Source organism: Aspergillus lentulus, assembly GCF_001445615.1.
Source record: "Aspergillus lentulus DNA, contig: Alt04, strain: IFM 54703, whole genome shotgun sequence".
Taxonomy (NCBI): Eukaryota; Fungi; Ascomycota; class Eurotiomycetes; order Eurotiales; family Aspergillaceae; genus Aspergillus; species Aspergillus lentulus.
In genome coordinates, this window is record NW_028322122.1 from 3954697 (window position 1) to 3971918 (window position 17222).

Sequence of the window (17222 nt, forward strand, 5' to 3'; positions counted from 1 at the left end):
ATATGCAGTTCTTCCAAGATTATGCACTCGCCGCAAACCGCATCTCTGCAGCCCCGACATCGAACACTGCCACCACATTTCTCAAAAACGTTCCTCCCAGGACAAATATACCTTGCCCGACATCTCCCCCAGCATTGATCCCGCTAATGCAGGTTCTGTTTCCCGAGTTATCTGTCCCGCCTGGTAATATCATATCCGTTGAATTAATATAGAAAGTCGAACCCCCAATTGTGACACCGTGAACTGGCGCTGTTGCGTTACAATCCACCACATATGCCCCATCGTAATCATTGTACACCGCTGGAGGAATAAATGCGGCGTTGATAGCATCCGCGATGGAGTTTGGGTAGTAGTTGAGCGTGGTGCCTGAGTCGACCTGTGATTGTTAGTCGGGCCCGAGTCCACGAACGGCACATCCTTACGAGATATTGAATGTTGCCACCAGCCTCTGGCAAGCTCCTGTTGCCTACCGCCACTCCATCAATATTGACGGTGTAAAAATCATAATCCTTCGGATAGCCTTTGATGTTCGTGATCAGGATAGGCGTGGTACTGAAATTCCGTTTGACGTCGTTAGGCGGCAATCCACCGAGTGTCAGATACCCAGCTGCTGTGCCATTGGAAGCATTGCGGTTCATCACCATGCTGAAGACAGGATCGATGAGGCCCTGCTCGTACATGGTTGCGAAAATGGGGTTATATAGACTTGGCTGCTTATAATCTGTCGTGTAGGCCTTCGCGCTATTCACACCATCAGTAGACAGAATCAGAGCAATGAGACCCGGTTAACCCACAGAGAAGAATACGCAAGACCCATCAAGCCCGACGTAACACCGTCGCCATACCAACCCGCGTAATCTATAACCCCGATAGTCTGGTTGACCGTGATGCCCGCTAATGTTACGTTCTCAGTCCCAATGACGCCGGAGAGAATCTCTCCGTCTGCGTACTTAATGTCCAGAAACTCGCCGCTAACTTCATGGAAGGTGGTATTAGGTGCGTATGCCAGCCCGAACCCGCACTCTGACTGTGCGACCTCCCTCCTGCTTTCAGGGTTGATGCATGTGAACCCGTCTCGCACGACCCATAAATCGCTGGACCCTGTGTCGATGACGACTTCGAATGTCTGGTTGCCGATTGTGATCGATGTTGCGAACCCGCCTACTTCGGCGAAGGAGACTAGATTTGCAGACCCGGTTCTAACTTGGCTGTTGAGCTCGACTGCGCTGCGGGCGTTGCCTTTGTTGTTGATCTTGGTAAGTTCAAGGACATGCGATGTTGTACTTGCAACCTCGTTTGTGGTTGGTTTTGTGAATGCTGATGGTGTCCAGGTGCTTGTGCTTGGATTCTTTCTTCTTGAATGCTGAATAAACAGAGGAGACGCTGCTGTACATGATGCCGAGGCGATCAGGTATAGAAGTACACTGCTTGTCGAGAAATGCATTGTGACTTTCTTCGATACCAAACTTGGTCTTCAGGAAATCGAATAGCAGGCTGCATACTTTCTCCCCTCTCTCAAAAATAGGAAAATCCATGTTTAAATGTACTTTAAGAGCTCGATATTGAAGTGGTTGAGTGCGATATCTGCATGATCTGCCAAGTCAACAGCAGCATTCTTCCGCATTCGTTCCGTCCGTCAGCCAAGCACAGAGATATACAACCTTCATGATCGAAAGCAGGCACAGCGCATCTTCAAATTGTAGTTATTAATTTTATTTCAAGATAACAGCTAGTTCAGTAATTATACGATGTCTATCATGCAGAACTGACTCTAGCATAAAAATCATTGATTGTAACGCCAGAAGAGGAAACATGGTTGGCATCCGACAATGGCTTATCGATAAGCAGATGATATGATAACGCATGGATAAGATAAGAAAGAGACGCAAAATAGAAACAGGGATGGCCACATTCCGATGCATGTCTGCTTCCAAGATATTCAAAGCTAGGGGCTAGCACGGTTTCGGCATCGAATTGAAAGACTTGGCTCCCAATCGGGACGTACACGTACACACACTCAATGAACACTAAGCATCTTCAAAAACTGATCCCCCAACGCATTCGCCGCCTGAGGATTGCCCCCCGTTACCAATTCACGGTCAACAGTGATACTCCCAACCTTCTCCCCAGGCCCTTCAACCATCTCAGCCCCCTCATTGCGCAGAGACGACTCCACCTTCTTAATCTCCCCACCCAACATCGTCTCCATGACCTTCTCCTCCGCATCGCTCCAGCACGTGATCTTATACCCTTTGTAGATAAACGACCCATCCCCCGCCTGCTTCGTACTCAGAAACGCAATCGGACCATGACAGAGCGACGCGGTGGGCTTTTTCTTCGCGTGGAAATGCCGCAGCACGCGACCCACCTCCTTATCGCCGCCTAGATCCGAGAGCGGCGCATGGCCCCCGGGAATGAACACCCCCGCAAAGGAATCCAGCTCTGCGTCGCTGATGGTGCCGAGCGGTCTGGGCCGACTAAACCCATTCTCGCGCTTCATGCGGTCGATGAGCTCGTTCTCGCGTTGGCGTTCGTAGAAGTTGCCTGCGAAGGCGAGGAGGGACTCGCTGAGCGGGTCCGGGGCGGGCTCGAGGCCCTTGGGCGAGGCGAAGGTCACTTCGTAGCCGGCGGCGAGGATTTTCTCGAGAGGTTTGGCGAGCTCCATGAGGAAGAAGCCTGATGGGTGTTCGACTGTTTTGCCGGCATCGGGACCGGAGGTTTTCTTCAGCGGGAAGGATTTGGCGTCGGTGAGGATGACGAGGATCTTTCTTCCGGTCATGGTGATCTGATTGTGGAGTTGATTGAGCGTAATGTTGATAGAGAGGGAGGAAGGTCAAAATTGCTGTTGTCCTCTGGCATATATAGGAAGGACCGGAGATGACATCGGGATGACGTAGGCCTTGGAACATGGATAGGACTGATATGCATGTTTTCATGAATAGGTCATAATATGACGAAGGTGATAGGGTTATATTAGCCCAACTTGTTCATATTAAGAGTGTAACGGAGGGTCCTCGGGTACCTTGTTAGGTATAAGACTGAGTTTGGTTTGTAGACGGAGCTGGTATCGGCATGCCGGGGTATCCTGCGGCCGGCCTGCTCTGCGTCGCTTTGGACTGCTACCCTTGGGCTGGGTGGGGATTCCTTTGTTTTTACATGCCTAGTATTTGAAATTCAACTGTATTTATCAAATAGCCAGTCGGTATAGTTTGTACATGATGATTGAAAAAGTATATATCAATGAAGAGAAGGGAAGTCAACGAAAGGCGAGTACGGCTTTTCTCGGCAATGAATAAACCGCAAGGGAAAGACGAAAAGGACGAAGATAGAAAGGCTAAAGATTATGCTTTAGTGCATTCAGTGTGATGACTGTACTGAGTCTGAGTGGCATAAGCGTAAAGGGTAGTAGCATCCGACAGCCCGTGGGATCTTCTGGAGTTCTCCTCCTTGGACTGCGATCCGATCCGAGACCAAAATTGACGGTGGGCGATTTTGAATAGAGGCTTCAGGTTGGGAAGACACGCCGCTGTGATGCCTACCGCTGCTTCGATGCATGTCCAGACAACGACAGGAATTTGGTTGTCTGCGGAGATGAATGGTTAGATGTAAGAGCAAGACAACGGACAGATTATTACTCACAGGTAAAATCGGGCCCAGCCTTCGTGAACTCAATCATAGCGACCAATCGCACAATATCGAAGATCAGTGTCCTGATGGGCGGTTAGTTACCGAGGAACAAGACGTCTGGACATGGACATGCAACTTACAGTCCTCCAACCATAAAGACTCCAGAAAGCAAAAGTCTCTGCGTCTTTGAGATTGGTAGAGCCCAAACAATTTTCAATGGCATAATGAGAATAACCAGGTCCGTCAAAATATTAGGAATCTGCTGTCCGTAATAGAAACTGGCTGAGTCGATGCACGATCCCTCGATCGAAGGCTTCCAGAACTTCTGGACCGGCAAGCACATCAAGGCTCCGACCAGGAATATACCTAGAGCCCAGAGGATGACAAACGCCGCGATAGCATTGGCGACGATAATCATGCGAGGAACGGAGAAGAGCCGTTTGTATAAGGCGAGAATCGAGAGCTTGATGAAGAGGATACATGCGGTGTACACGAAGGAGTTGGACCATCCGATCTGCCCGGTCATGTCAGAGCTCGTCCTTGTGCAAATTCAAATCGCGTACTTACCTGAAAGTAAACTTCCAGGTTCTTCTCAGGAATCATGTCTATATGTGATCCTAAGCCATTGAACAGGACTGCCTTTGGTCAGCAATCGAACTCGCAGACAGCGCGGACAACTCACGAATGGTCACTCCTATTGAGCACCCATATTTGAACAACTTGGCGATAATTAGCATTCTGGTGGCAAATCTTCCAAATACGATCGATCGATCATACCAAGGCCACGATAATCAGATAATCATCGAGGTACAACCTCGTTCCATTGATCTTTCTTGCCACTAGGCGCAAGACAACGGCCGCTGTGGATAGAATGAAGGCGAAGTACAGCGCAATGATAATACCGCGACGCAGATTCTGATTCGGATGCTCAAAGTCACCTTGAGTGCCATTGCCGGACACCTGATCGAGTGACATGGCCGGCAGTCTGTCCGAATGTTCTGCAAGAGCGTTAAGGAAAGAAACGAGGGTTAGATTGAATCGACCGTTGAAGAACGAGCAAGGCGGCTGCAATTATTTGAAATCACCAGAGCCATCTCTACGATGGCAACGGTGCTGCATATTAAATGTTTCCCTGGAGAGATAGATACTCGGCAGTCATCGCAGCCAGACCGGTCACATTCTTCGTCTTTCTCCATCAAGCTTTGCAGGGCCCGAAAGTTTCAATATCGGTCACTCACACATCACATTATTGACACGCTAGCATCATGTTTGTCCCATAGACCTGACCGCCGAGTTTGCGGGAGGCCGATCTGGCACCAGAATTGCGCCGTTTTCGCAATCTGGAGGGGTTAGGAACTCTGGCAATAACTTGGGGAAAACGATCTGATGCTGATCACTACGAGAATCGAACGACTGAGCGCAAAGCATAAATAGAGCAGTTCTTTATCGATGCGTGTCATGGTTGACAGGTACTAAATGACGCAAGTGTCGGTGTGTTTGCCCGAATGTGGATCGAAATCCCTGTCAATCTGAGCAATTCACTTCTTTTTACCGGCTTGCCCTTGCTGGACCTCCACAGCCTTGTCTGAACAAATCCAGAAGGCCTGAGCCTTCCTCGATAAGGTTGAGGCAAGGTTCAAATGCCGTCGGTGGATCAATCATTTGTCGAATGTGATACATCATACTTCCCATCTTATTCCGTCCACTTATCTATTCGGATACAACCCAGCTTGCTCTGTCAATGTTTGCTAAACTCAGATGGAATTTCTTTGTCTGTTCAGTTAATCGACATATCTCAGACATTCAAAAAGCTGAATGTCTTAGCAAGTTCTTTCTTGCCAAATTGCCTGAGGTTAAGACTTACATGCTAAGGAAGGTCAAATTTGACAGGTCATGCTCGATTTCTTAACGGACGATCAAGCCGACCAATCTCCCTTGCTTGTCAATAATTTTCTATTATTCTAGAAAACCTGCCCCTGCGTTCCTTGCTCTTACCTATTGCGATGAAATACCTCCCAGTTCTTTGTTTGTGCTGCTAGTCTTTGATTCTCTGGCCAGCCACCATATCAAGTGGTGGCTGTAGGTTGTTTGTCCCAAGAGTAGTTATCTAAATAAGTAGTAAATAGCTCGGAAGTTGGCCGAAATGGTAGAATGCTCGACGTTTCTGCGATCGTCTTTGGCTGAATGTTCTCGAGGCGTTTGCAGAAGACTGAACCACACGACGACGGGATTTGGCTGCCTGCACATGTGACACATGGCTGTTCCTCAGCAGTCTGCATGTAGACGACGCTGAACCCAGATCCAGTCATCAGCGAGCGAATGAGTTCTGATTATTTCCTGACAAGATGAATGTGTCTTCTGAATGTTGATTTGTCGACTAGATGCTGAGTAGACTAACTCTTGAACAACGAGTAGATAGGTGGAGGCTATTACAATCGAGGCTCGTAAAAGGACTCGCTGCATGTAGAGTAATCTAGATTCAGTATCTGTTGTCCAAAACTCAAACTCTACATTACATTTTCTATCCACGCAAGCCACGATGCGGCAATTTTTCCTCAACTTCAATGAAGATGTACGAGAGGTATGTGATCCGAAGTGCGTCTCTCTCAAGGTCACGACCGAATACGCTGTTCTATAGAGACAGAGCTCATTGACTAACTATTAGTTGTAAACTATGGACAATGCCTCCTGCAAAATGGTGATATATGCGGTCCAGTTTTGAATACAGCTGGTCAATGTAAGGCTGCACCACTTCATGTCCAGGATCTTAGAAACAGTATTTGATCCAGGTTCGATTCACATGGATGCTTTATTTACACATGCAGGGATGATCGTGGTTGTTCACTTGACATTACTTTTCCCATGCATTAGGGTAAAGATTAATGAATGCTTGGACCTTTTTCAGTTACATTTCGGAATATGAAGCACTGTGATGACATTGACATCTTGCGTATCCCACTCCTAATCAAACAGAGAAGTAATCGTGGCATTCTATCTCTATGTTTATTATGCAGTTGAGATGTCAACAATGTCCCGTCCTTCCTGCTTAGAGGGAAGGCGACCATCACTGGAGACGCTTGATGAAAAACTGGGGTTTGCTTTTTCTTCAGCTGCGTGCTAGCGCAATCCGTCCATTACGGCTTCGCAAGCATAAGCAGGCAAGTTCGAGTCCGAAATGCGCGTTGAAGATGAAATTCCCCAAATCCTTGCTCAACATCGTTCGGGGTCTTCAGCTTTTTGAATCCTTACGTAATGAGGACTTTCAGACAGTTGCCTCATCCAGGAAGTCAAGATTCAATCGGCCTTCATCTATACTGCTCTCATTTTCCCACGATACGAGCGTAAGTGTTCTAGAGAAAAAAATATCCGAAAGATGAGTAGTTAGCGCTCGATGGTTGACTGTTTGATAAGCTAGTTGCCCTCGAAGGGCCGTATTGTAGCGATTTAAGCTATTATCAGTCAACTTCTAGTGTCAGTGTTCCGTTAACATGTTTCAAGGCATAACTGATTGGGAGGTCTTCTAACCCTTATAATATCAAAGCAAAGAGTATATCTTCAGGGTTGGACGAAGGAGTTTCGGGAATATATATATCAATGAGCTTCGGCGGTCATTATTGCTTTGTCAGGGAGATATATTTCTTTAATGCGCGGACAACAAGATAGAATGGCATCCTTACCTAAATCCAGACACCGCACGTTTTGATAGTTAGCAAGGCCTTAAATCAAAGACACTCTCCCTACGGCCGGAAAGTTCAACAATCAAACATCTCAAATAAACCAAACTATGGGGGACGGCGCATTTTCGTTTCTCCGACCTAGCAGGCAGTACCTACCTTACTGAAGACGCTCCCGGTTGACCAATCATAGACCTTCAGGTGTCGGATCCGACAGATACGAACCATCTCCGGGCTCCACCATAATGAAGGCTTCCGCAACATCCCTGGGTAGCTACTTTGGATCTAACAGAGCGGGCAGTAAATATAATGCGCTATTTACATCGTGAATACGGGTGAGGAGCGTGGCCGACGTTACGTCTTTGAAAGCAAGTCCAAGAACCGAAGGGCAAAACGGTCAGTAGGCTGTTTACCACGCCTAACTCTCAAGTATAGCCACGAAAAGCCGGCCTGCTTCTTCGCCTCGGATAAGAACTAGCCGTTGGGCTGAGGCAGGCATTTTCAGAGCTACCTAGCTTATCCACAAACAGTGGGGATGTGACTTCCACGCGTGAATGGGGCGGACCCAAATGCCCCATTCACCCGGATTATAAACTCTTCCTTCCTCGTCTGGTTCATCGACCCTTACGCACAATCATGAAGATTACCGGTTTCTCTGACCTTGTTCTGTTGTAAGTATCTCATCCATATCGGATATACTCGCATCTATTCGACGCAAGGCTGATCACCAGTTAGCAAAACATGATCATCACACGCGGAATCTCCCTTGTCAACTTCGCCGTCGCGTCCTCGGCGCTCGCGTTCCAAGTCTTCGTTCTATATCCGTGGCACAATCAACTAGATGCCGAGTTTAAGGCGCTGAAGGAGGAACATATTCGAGTGCTGAACCAGATGAGTCGGAGGACCGTGTCTCAGTGACGAGATTGTCGATTGATGGGCAATGACCCATTCCCCTACGGTGACTACGACAGAGGTTGGATAAGAACGGTATAGACTTGGTATTCTTCAATGCAGGTTGGGACTACGAAAGTGAGAAAGACGGGATGGTACAAATAATACGAAGCTGGTGATTCTGCGAAGTGAGGCCGATCTGAGAGTACTGAGGTCCGGCTTACTTTCCGCAGAAACTCTCTGAAATGCGAGTATGCTGCGTCTCAAGCGGTATGGCACTGGGATTGTTCAAGCGCACTATCATATTGGCATTATCGAATCTTCTGGAAAAAGTTCCCAAACAGAGCGGCTCAAGCCCCACATATATTCAAAAACAATCAAATTTGGCTCGATAGGCTGTAGTATGAGCTCTGGTTTTCGGCAGGGTGGTTGGTGCAGGGTTAGCGGTGCTCGTCCCGATGCAAACAGCGCGAGTTGCACTTTCCTCTAGATTGGCATAAAGCGCTGTATCAAGGGAGTTCCATGCAAGGAGCTCGGACATAGTAATCTCGTAGTCTGAGGCAAAATCATCACATCCGTATTCTGTTCAGAAGGCATGAGCTACGAAGCCCAATGTAGTATATATATGCTTGGCAGGTCAACAAGATCAAGTAGTGTGAGGGGTGTCATACAAATATAGGCGTCATCCAACATGACGCAGCTGAAACAGTTGCAGCTCGAGGCTGTTCCGGCGTCTGTGGCGTTTATTTCTGGATAACAGTAGGTCGTGATGTCGTCTGAGGGTGCTTCTTCTATTAGACTCGGGGTTTTGCGATCCAGTCTTCTTTGTTTAAGACTCACCTGTACTATTCTCGTACTGCATAACACAATAACTGTTGCTCGATGACAGAGTACAAGTGCTGATGTTTGTATCGAGGCTCGGCTTCCAGGCAAACAGTTGGTCGGTCGAGATCCCGTATTGGTTGGCGAAATAACGGCAGAGCTTGGTATACTTGCCGGGGCTTCGTACAGGTAGCATCCTGGAATTCCGCCTGAGGCAGATGGTAGCAGTGGCGGAGGGGAGTATATGTAGCCAGGGTCACGAGTCCTTGTGGCATTTCGAAGCTAGAGTTCATACGTCCTTAATAATTAGTAGCACGAAAGGAGATTATGTCAAGACTTACCATAGACCATGGGGTACAGTTGGGACTGTTTTTGTCCATAATATTGGTCTCAGCAGGCTTGACACCAGCGGCTCCAGTTCCTGCTGTGGCGGAAGCGGTGCCAGTCGGGTGGTCTAGGAAATCACCAAGAGGGCTGTCAACGAAGAGTTAGCATTCCAGCACAGAATCCCTGGTGCCAATCAGTGACTGGGACAAGTGACTTACTCAATTGAGGATTGTCTTACTTTAGAAACCATAATGGGTACAAAAGGCGACAAGTGAAATCCATGGCCAACGCCTTTTACATGTGCCGCTGAGCCCCGGATGATCAACATACCTTTGAGCCCCTTGCAAATTGATGCGTCCATGCCAAGTTGGTCCAAGAGGGCCAGTATTGCAGTCCATAGCACTCGCATGTTTGGTATTCGTGGGGCGGAGGAGGAATCTTATCCTGGACACTGGATGGGAGAAAATGGTAAGTTGCTGCTGATCCCACAGCTGGTAGAAAACTGAGTGAAAGAAGGAGAAATTTCAGTCCTCAAATGTGGGATTATGAAAGATACTTAACAAAGGAGAAACAAAACATAAGGTGCCCATTTGGACAGGAGTGTTTTTTGGAAGCTCTTGCTAAAAGCCACCTGAACAACAGGATGCCTCCAGCGGTTTCGGCTTCGCTGCGGCGTCAAGGAATCTCAACACCACTCCTACTGACGTGTAATACCTCAGATATGGAACAGGTCACTGAACAAGGACCACAGTGGATTCCGAAATCTCAAGAAGTCCCTGGCAATACTTGTAAGAATGGAGTGATTATATCCGTCCCTAACCATTCAGCAACAAAATAAAGAAGTAAAATCCAGAAAGGTAGCGTTCATCTACCTTGTTGTGTTTCTTTCTGGCGTTACTAACGGTCCAACTCTAGGAGTGGACTGCCTATTTCAGATTTGAAACGACTTGAAAGGATTTAGTGGGCTTACTCTGTCGTAAGGTAACTTATTAGGGCCTAGCCTTCTTGACGACAATCAATGGCAAACTCTTTCCATACGTAGCCTATGGTAGTAGTACCTGATTCGCCAGTTAAATAATATATGGGTATGCTATCCGTGGTCTGAATAGTGACCTTTTTTTGACCAATTCCAACGACAAAGCCAAAATACTCCCTGCGCAGTATCATGTTTGATATCTGGGTTGAGACTAGGGGTTGGTTAGTCAGAATAGTAGAACAGCTTAAGCATCCTCGAGCTGTCTTCATATGCTTTAATTAATGCAAGGATTCTGGCACAAACTTTGCTCACCCAAGGGAGGAGGACCTCTAGCTGCTAATTACCGTGGCGTGTCTGATTCTGGCTCCCATTAAGTATGGCAGAAGAAAAAGGAGACGTTAAGCATAGGTGTGTATCATTGAAGCCTTTTCCAGGCACAAAGGCTATTTTATACGTCAACAATAAGATAATGAGCACGCACAACATGGCCATAACTGCCATCAAATAAGCATATGAGAACCAGCTGCCCTAGCGCACAACTAAGTTATTATGTATGTATGGATACTGCTTGGATTCAATTGCATTAGTGTGAAATACAATCCTTCAACTAAGGCCCAAGTCATGTTCTGGTAACTCACTCGGTGTGCGGTACATGATTTGATTTGCTGTTAGAATCGAGTTCAACTCCATATATGATTGAAGATTGCCTGAGAACTATAAGCTAGTTCCGCAGACGGTAAATACTAGACGACGGTCTCCACATGCAGCGTCAAGAAGGACTCAGTACTCGTATTCTAATTGAGGTCGCCACTGCTGCCTACCTTAGGAAGAATACGCGTATAAGCGGGCATATCACGGAGCTAGTACAACATAGATGAAATTATCCCCCACGGCACAACGAATTACTCTTCAGAATTAGACCTAGTATAAAGTCTTTGCCAGCCATCTTTATAAAGTTACACACTTCTTGACTGGTTTCTCATCGATTCCCTATACATTTCACTGGTGTATAGCCTCCGAAGCAGCATTACCCACCCTTCAAGAACCCAGTTCAGAGAGATACAATGACCGAGCTGCAATCATACAAAGGCTACTATCTTTGGCACTACGTTCCCTCTAAGGCCGCTGCAGTAATATTCGCCCTTCTCTTCTTGGCCGCTACTCTCTACCACATCTGGAAGATTTGGCGAATGAAGACCTACTTCTGTATCTGTTTCGCTCTCGGAGGATTCTGTAAGTACTATCAGTTATGCTTATGTTGCCACAGTCGCTTGATTCTAAAGTAACACTTTCAGTTGAATTCGTTGGTTACTGCGCGCGAGCATCCGCCCACGACAAGACCGGCCGAATGATGCCGTACTGCATCCAAAGCGTATTCATCTTACTGGGACCTGCGCTTTTTGCCGCTACAATCTACATGGTCCTAGGTCGTATCATCCGCGCCGTCAGAGGAGAACAATACTCGCTTATCCGCATCAACTGGCTCACAAAGGTGTTCGTTACCGGGGATGTGTTGTCTTTCGTGGTCCAAGGAGGAGCCTCTGGGATGATGGTCCAAAGCTCCCTGGCCGATCTAGGGAACAAGATTGTCGTCGGCGGCCTCCTCATCCAGGTCGTCATGTTCGGTCTTTTCCTTATCACGGCGATTGTCTTCCAGAGTCGGATGCGGCGGCATCCAAGAGGTCTGTCTACCTCTGTTGACATTCCCTGGAAGTCTCACTTGCGTACTCTACACGTTGTGGGTCTCCTCATCATGATTCGGTCAGTGTTCCGCGTGGCCGAATTTGTTTTGGGCAATGATGGTTACCTATTGAAACACGAGTGGACTTTGTATGTGTTTGATGCAGTCCTGATGTGGATTGTGATGGTCGTGTTTGCGTACAATTATCCCGGAGACATTAGCACTTCCCTACAGTCTCTGGACAGCGTCGGTCTTTGCGACATGGATCCGAAGCCCTGAATTCCTCTGTCGTTTTCTAACCTTTTCTTCGATGTTGATCTCCTCAACCGGTGCAGGCTGGCCCTGGTCTGTGGGGTTTCAGATAGTCATAGATAGTAATTTTGTGAAATTATTCAGGCGTTGCTGCCTTGATCAATATATGCTTACTGCGTCGATTGCCATAAGTAGGCTTGCACCCTGATCTGCGAAGATGAAAATATAGAGGTACATTAAAAGGGACGAAATGCCTAAAAGGCTGCAAAAATTTCAAAAACTGATAGTTTAATGTCATTAATGTATGAAATTCGTGGTAAGGTACTCCGTAGGTGGATCTGCTTTTCTGAGGTCTAGCCAGGCCATTCAAAAATGGACCTAGATCTCTTGGGCGCGAGAATGTTCTAGAAAACTGTAATACGACTTACCAATCCCCATCAGGCTAGGCTGTGCAATAATCATTGACCCGATGATCGATGGTTGGCAGATCTACTCGTAGGTCCACACTTGGTCAGTGCATACGCGGGTCCAGTCTGGAGCATCAGGTAGTATACTGTATAATACACATAGGAGCCTAAATTTGAGAACTAGATATGAGCGGACAGGATGACCCAGAGGATGCACGATGTTCTCTATCACTGCCGTACATAGATGCAATGGCGGCATATACAGTTGCGGCGAAATCAGCCGTGGTATGTAAGTGAACATGGCGATGATCGCCATCGGCTAACTGACAGACTCCTGTCCAGTCTCGTAGGTCTTGTCGCAACTTGCAGGGATCAGATTTAAGGCCTCCTGCATAGGATTAGTTGTCAAAAAGTATAACCATCCATACCGGGTCGAATTTAGGGCCTGAAAGCACATACGCTCATCATCCTGCCATGGAGAGAAATTTCGGCCCATAATTTGGAGGTCTTTTTACCACCATGCTATTCATTGGGGTAGCAATCCACAGTGGTTTGGGGAATATATTCAATCTTACCCTTGGCCAAACATATCTCAGGGCGCATTTGTCTCAGCGAGTGAGCAGGTGGCCGCATGGGCTTGTTGCTCAAATCCCAAAGGCTTGACAGGGCTATGCTATCGCGCCGCAAACCTTATGTACCCGTACTTTGAGCTAGTTCAACTATTTATAACCAGCTATGGCCGCGCTATTGGCTAGCCCCTGACTGCGGTTGCAGTAAGACCGCCCAATTTTCTGTTATTACTACCCTGCAAATTCCCCTCATCGCCGTGGTCTTGTATTGACTCACCTAACGTTGCAAGGGTTTTTTTTTTATGCATATAAGTTGTGGAGTGTCTGTGACTCCCCTTGCCTGGTTTTCCACGATCAAAATATCAATCGCTTTGGAGGTTGTCTGTATCCTGCTCTATACGGGCTACACAGTACCAAATCAAAATGATCAAGGGATTCCTTTCCACTGTAGCACGCTGCTGGTGTTGGCAAAGATCGTCTTCGCCGACTTTTCCACCCACAGCCTCACCACCTGCGACGATGGTATCTTCTACTGGTTCGACCCGAATACAGGCGAAATCTGTGACCCACTCGACTGCGGAGGTGGTCGAGCTCCTCCCAAGACCAACGTCCTTGCATGCGCCAGCTACCCAGGCACATATGTTACCACGATTTCATATCTCTCCTGCTGGACGCCGCCTGCTTCTGCGACCTCAACTCCTGTCGCCGTGACCTCTGCCGAGTCGACAACGGACACCGTCGCAACGGGCAAGAGCACCCCTACTTCCCCGACAACCACGAGTACAGCGACACAAGTCGCTACCGGAAGCAGCATCATGCCTTCAACCACCTTTCCTCCGAGTCAATCGCCGAACTCCAAGACTCATGGCAACGGCACGTCTAGCATAAGCGGCACTGTCGCGCTGTCAAGCTCGACTAATAATAAGAGGCATATGCTGGATGGCTCGCTGATAGCTGTTGCTGGGGCGGCGATTGGTGCGGTTGCTCTGATTTAGACGAGTTCATGGAAGGGCTACCTGCATGGTACAGTCCGGTTTTGGATTTGTAACATTCTGTGATGTCTTTGAGTAAGGGATCCGGTAGTCTATCATTTAACAGTGGATCAATGCGGCCCCAGCAATAGTAGGATAGATGTGCTTCAATAGCTAGCGATGGCTGAGGAATACATCACTAAGGACAGTCCAAACCACAATTCGGTCTGGGGCAGACGAAGAATCTTCAAGGCTAGTGGGAAAGGCGAGGGCGAGGCTGATTACCAGGCAAATTTGGTTCCCGGGATGGAGGAAGTTGACAATGGCAGGGTAGATGTTGTAGTGGGAAATACAGTCGGCCCCCACTAGTTTCCGTACCACAACGCATTTTCCGCGCGCGCGTTTCTGAACCTAGCATCTTTTACTACCATGGAACCATGCAACGCACCCCTTTAAAAGATATTGTCCCTAATCGGGGACGTGGAGATGAGCTAAGTCCCTATTGCCGTGGAATTATTCAAGGCTTACAGGTGGGAGGCGCATGGATATCGTCAGGCGGACTCTGTTATCGGCTGGTGGGGACCGTGGGGGCTGGGGCATTAGATACAAAGTACTAGGTACCTTAGTAGCTAATATGAACTGGGACAAGGTCCGTTCTTTCAGTCACTCAGCCCCTAGCGCTGAGTTCTTCAAGTCAGGCATAGTCACACCCTTTACTAGGTGGTTCAACCTCTTGAACAACATCATGCCATTCTCACTCTCTGATTTTCCCGACGAGATCATTCTTGCAATCGCCAAGGAACTACATTCAGAGGATGCGATCAATGCCTTGTCTCGAACCAGCCGTCATCTCTACTCCCTGCTCAATCCTTTTTTATACAGATACCATGAGCAGCCGAAAGTTCCCGCTCTGCACTGGGCAGCTCAGGGAGGGTATGCATCTACCCTCATCAGCCTACTAGACGCAGGTGTGGATCTTTATGCACCGCCGGGATGGTGGCCAGAGCAAACACACACACTTACTCATCATCCGCTCATAACTGCCATATGGTATGGTCACTTGCATATTGTCGAGCTCCTTTTGAACCGAGGTGGCATGAGCGAGAAGTTAAAGGAGGAAGATTACGAGTTGCCGCTGAATCGAGCCATATGGTACGGTCATATCCCGATATTGCAATTTTTTCTGCAGAAAGGGGTGAACCCCTGGAAGACCCGTAAAATGGATCCAGCTCTAGTTGCCGCGGTGCGTCGGGGCTATCCAGAGATTATTACGCTCCTGCTGAGGGACGCCGAACGTCGACAACTTCTTGACGCTGCTCAGCGGCTTCAAGAGCTCGGACACGCACTCTGGGTCGCTGCACACCATGGTAACGACGAGCTAATTCACTTGCTGTTGGCGGAAGGTGCTGATGTGAATTTCCGGTGGGATGGCACAACCTCGCTAGATAGCGCTGTGTTCAGCGGTCATTACTCCACTGCCAAAATTCTCCTTCAAGCTGGTGCCAATCCAAAGATGGTAGATTGCGATGGCATAGGACCTCTTTCGCGGGCTGCGAAGCCAAGTGAAGCCATCTGGGTGGGAAAGAGCACTGGGCGGTCCCTAAGACCTCGAAATCCCAGTCACCTAGTGGTTCCATATCCGCAAGTCGTTATGGATGAATTGGTGGCTATGACTCGTCTTCTTCTTGATTATGGTGCGGATGCTGCTGGGTTTGATGGTGCTACAGCACTGCGAATCGCCATGAACTCGAAAAACCCCGAGCTCACTAACTTGCTCTTGATGCACAACGCTTGTGTGTTGAGAATCAATTGAACCATTCATGGGGCCAGTGGAGAGAATGATTATTAGTTGTGATCTTTTTTGCTGCATAAGACAATAGTATATTAAAGGGCAGGAAAGTTTCTCAAGCAATATCCACAACTAGGATAGATATATTTTGATGGCAGTCCGTGAGTAGCGCACTGTCAGCTTCGTTTGGTCTGGTGGTACATTTCTGACATGGCCTGTTGGCAGAATAACTCCCTTTAAATACGTTGCCGACTTTCCCCATCATCTCTTTCTATTTTGTACAGAGCCTATAAGGCGAACATTTGGTGAAACAACGAAATGGATGACTTACGTGTCCCTTTGGATTATATAGCAAAGAATGCTCCTCGTATTTCAACAACTGGGCTTGTGGTTTAGTGGTATAATACCCCCTTAGCATGGGGGTGGTCCGGGGTTCGATTCCCCGCGAGTCCATTTTTTGTATTTTTTATTTTTTATCTTTATTTTTCCTTTCTACAACCCCACGATTATCACCGCCTGGCTTGATGAGATTTGGTTCACGGCTCAGAAATGCGAGTGCTTATAAATAAATACCTTTAGGAAGATCAGGCTGATAGTCTTGTTTCAGGCCCCTACCCTAGGTTGTCATGCATTTTGCGGCGAGGGCAATTACGGCTTTCATACTCGTTTCATTTAAAGCCATCCACCGAATCTGGTCCAAATGATACAGGCAGAGTCATAAATGGGTCCGCATTGCACCTGGTAGATACACAATCAGGAATCTGGCATTGTCTTCATTTCTCAATGCAAAAGTTATACAACTGTATCGCAAGCAGGTGGCCCCCAGGCATGATCAAGGCGACGTCCTTCGACGGAAGACTATCCAATTAACGCTTGGCGTCTTGAGCATCATCGGATTGTAACCAACCATGCGGCGATCATTCTTTGATGTCAAGGTCGACCGTAGCACCATCCGCTGTGGCTACTCTGACAAATTCTTGATGTCCGAAAGGAATAAATCGTGGGACCCAACCGCGATCCAGTAGCTGACGACGAGATATTCGACCATGTCAATCCTTTGGGAAGCCGATGAGGACGCAAAATCTATTGATACTGGAGTAAGGCTAATCCAGTCCAAACAGGAAAAGCCCTAATTCCGGCGGACAGCATAAACCGGGCGCCGGTGTGGAAACTAGGAATGTCTGCACTGCAGATTTAGACATTGTCTGTGTGAGTGGTGGCTCTGTACACTGGGTA

The 17222-nt window shown here is 47.8% G+C and overlaps 5 protein-coding genes and 1 non-coding gene across 6 annotated transcripts; 3 read left to right on the forward strand and 3 right to left on the reverse strand.

Annotated features, from left to right (window-relative positions):
• Positions 1 to 19: 19 nt before the first annotated feature.
• On the reverse strand, positions 20 to 1444 carry ALT_2566 (pepsin-like aspartic protease; the record flags this gene model as incomplete). Its single annotated transcript, XM_089599373.1, has 3 exons — positions 20 to 376; positions 423 to 741; positions 795 to 1444. 3 exons carry the CDS (start codon positions 1442 to 1444, stop codon positions 20 to 22), a joined length of 1326 nt encoding a protein of 441 aa, XP_089456519.1.
• Positions 1445 to 2017: 573 nt separating this feature from the next.
• Positions 2018 to 2779, reverse strand: ALT_2567 (type 1 glutamine amidotransferase domain-containing protein; the record flags this gene model as incomplete). Its single annotated transcript, XM_033561249.2, has 1 exon — positions 2018 to 2779. One exon carries the CDS (start codon positions 2777 to 2779, stop codon positions 2018 to 2020), a length of 762 nt encoding a protein of 253 aa, XP_033417140.2.
• Positions 2780 to 3341: 562 nt separating this feature from the next.
• ALT_2568 (putative integral membrane protein Pth11-like) lies at positions 3342 to 4602 on the reverse strand (the record flags this gene model as incomplete). The annotated part of the gene is made up of 6 exons (XM_033561248.2): positions 3342 to 3583; positions 3640 to 3710; positions 3768 to 4141; positions 4195 to 4262; positions 4310 to 4346; positions 4405 to 4602. 6 exons carry the CDS (start codon positions 4600 to 4602, stop codon positions 3342 to 3344), a joined length of 990 nt encoding a protein of 329 aa, XP_033417139.1.
• A 6779-nt stretch (positions 4603 to 11381) lies between these two features.
• ALT_2569 (RTA1 domain-containing protein) lies at positions 11382 to 14221 on the forward strand (the record flags this gene model as incomplete). Its single annotated transcript, XM_033561247.2, has 3 exons — positions 11382 to 11550; positions 11613 to 12147; positions 13678 to 14221. 3 exons carry the CDS (start codon positions 11382 to 11384, stop codon positions 14219 to 14221), a joined length of 1248 nt encoding a protein of 415 aa, XP_033417138.2.
• Positions 14222 to 14942: 721 nt separating this feature from the next.
• On the forward strand, positions 14943 to 16010 carry ALT_2570 (uncharacterized protein; the record flags this gene model as incomplete). The annotated part of the gene is made up of 1 exon (XM_033561245.1): positions 14943 to 16010. One exon carries the CDS (start codon positions 14943 to 14945, stop codon positions 16008 to 16010), a length of 1068 nt encoding a protein of 355 aa, XP_033417136.1.
• A 357-nt stretch (positions 16011 to 16367) lies between these two features.
• Positions 16368 to 16439, forward strand: ALT_t061. The gene has a single exon. It is a non-coding gene; the product is annotated as a tRNA-Ala (tRNA).
• The last annotated feature ends 783 nt before the right edge of the window (positions 16440 to 17222 follow it).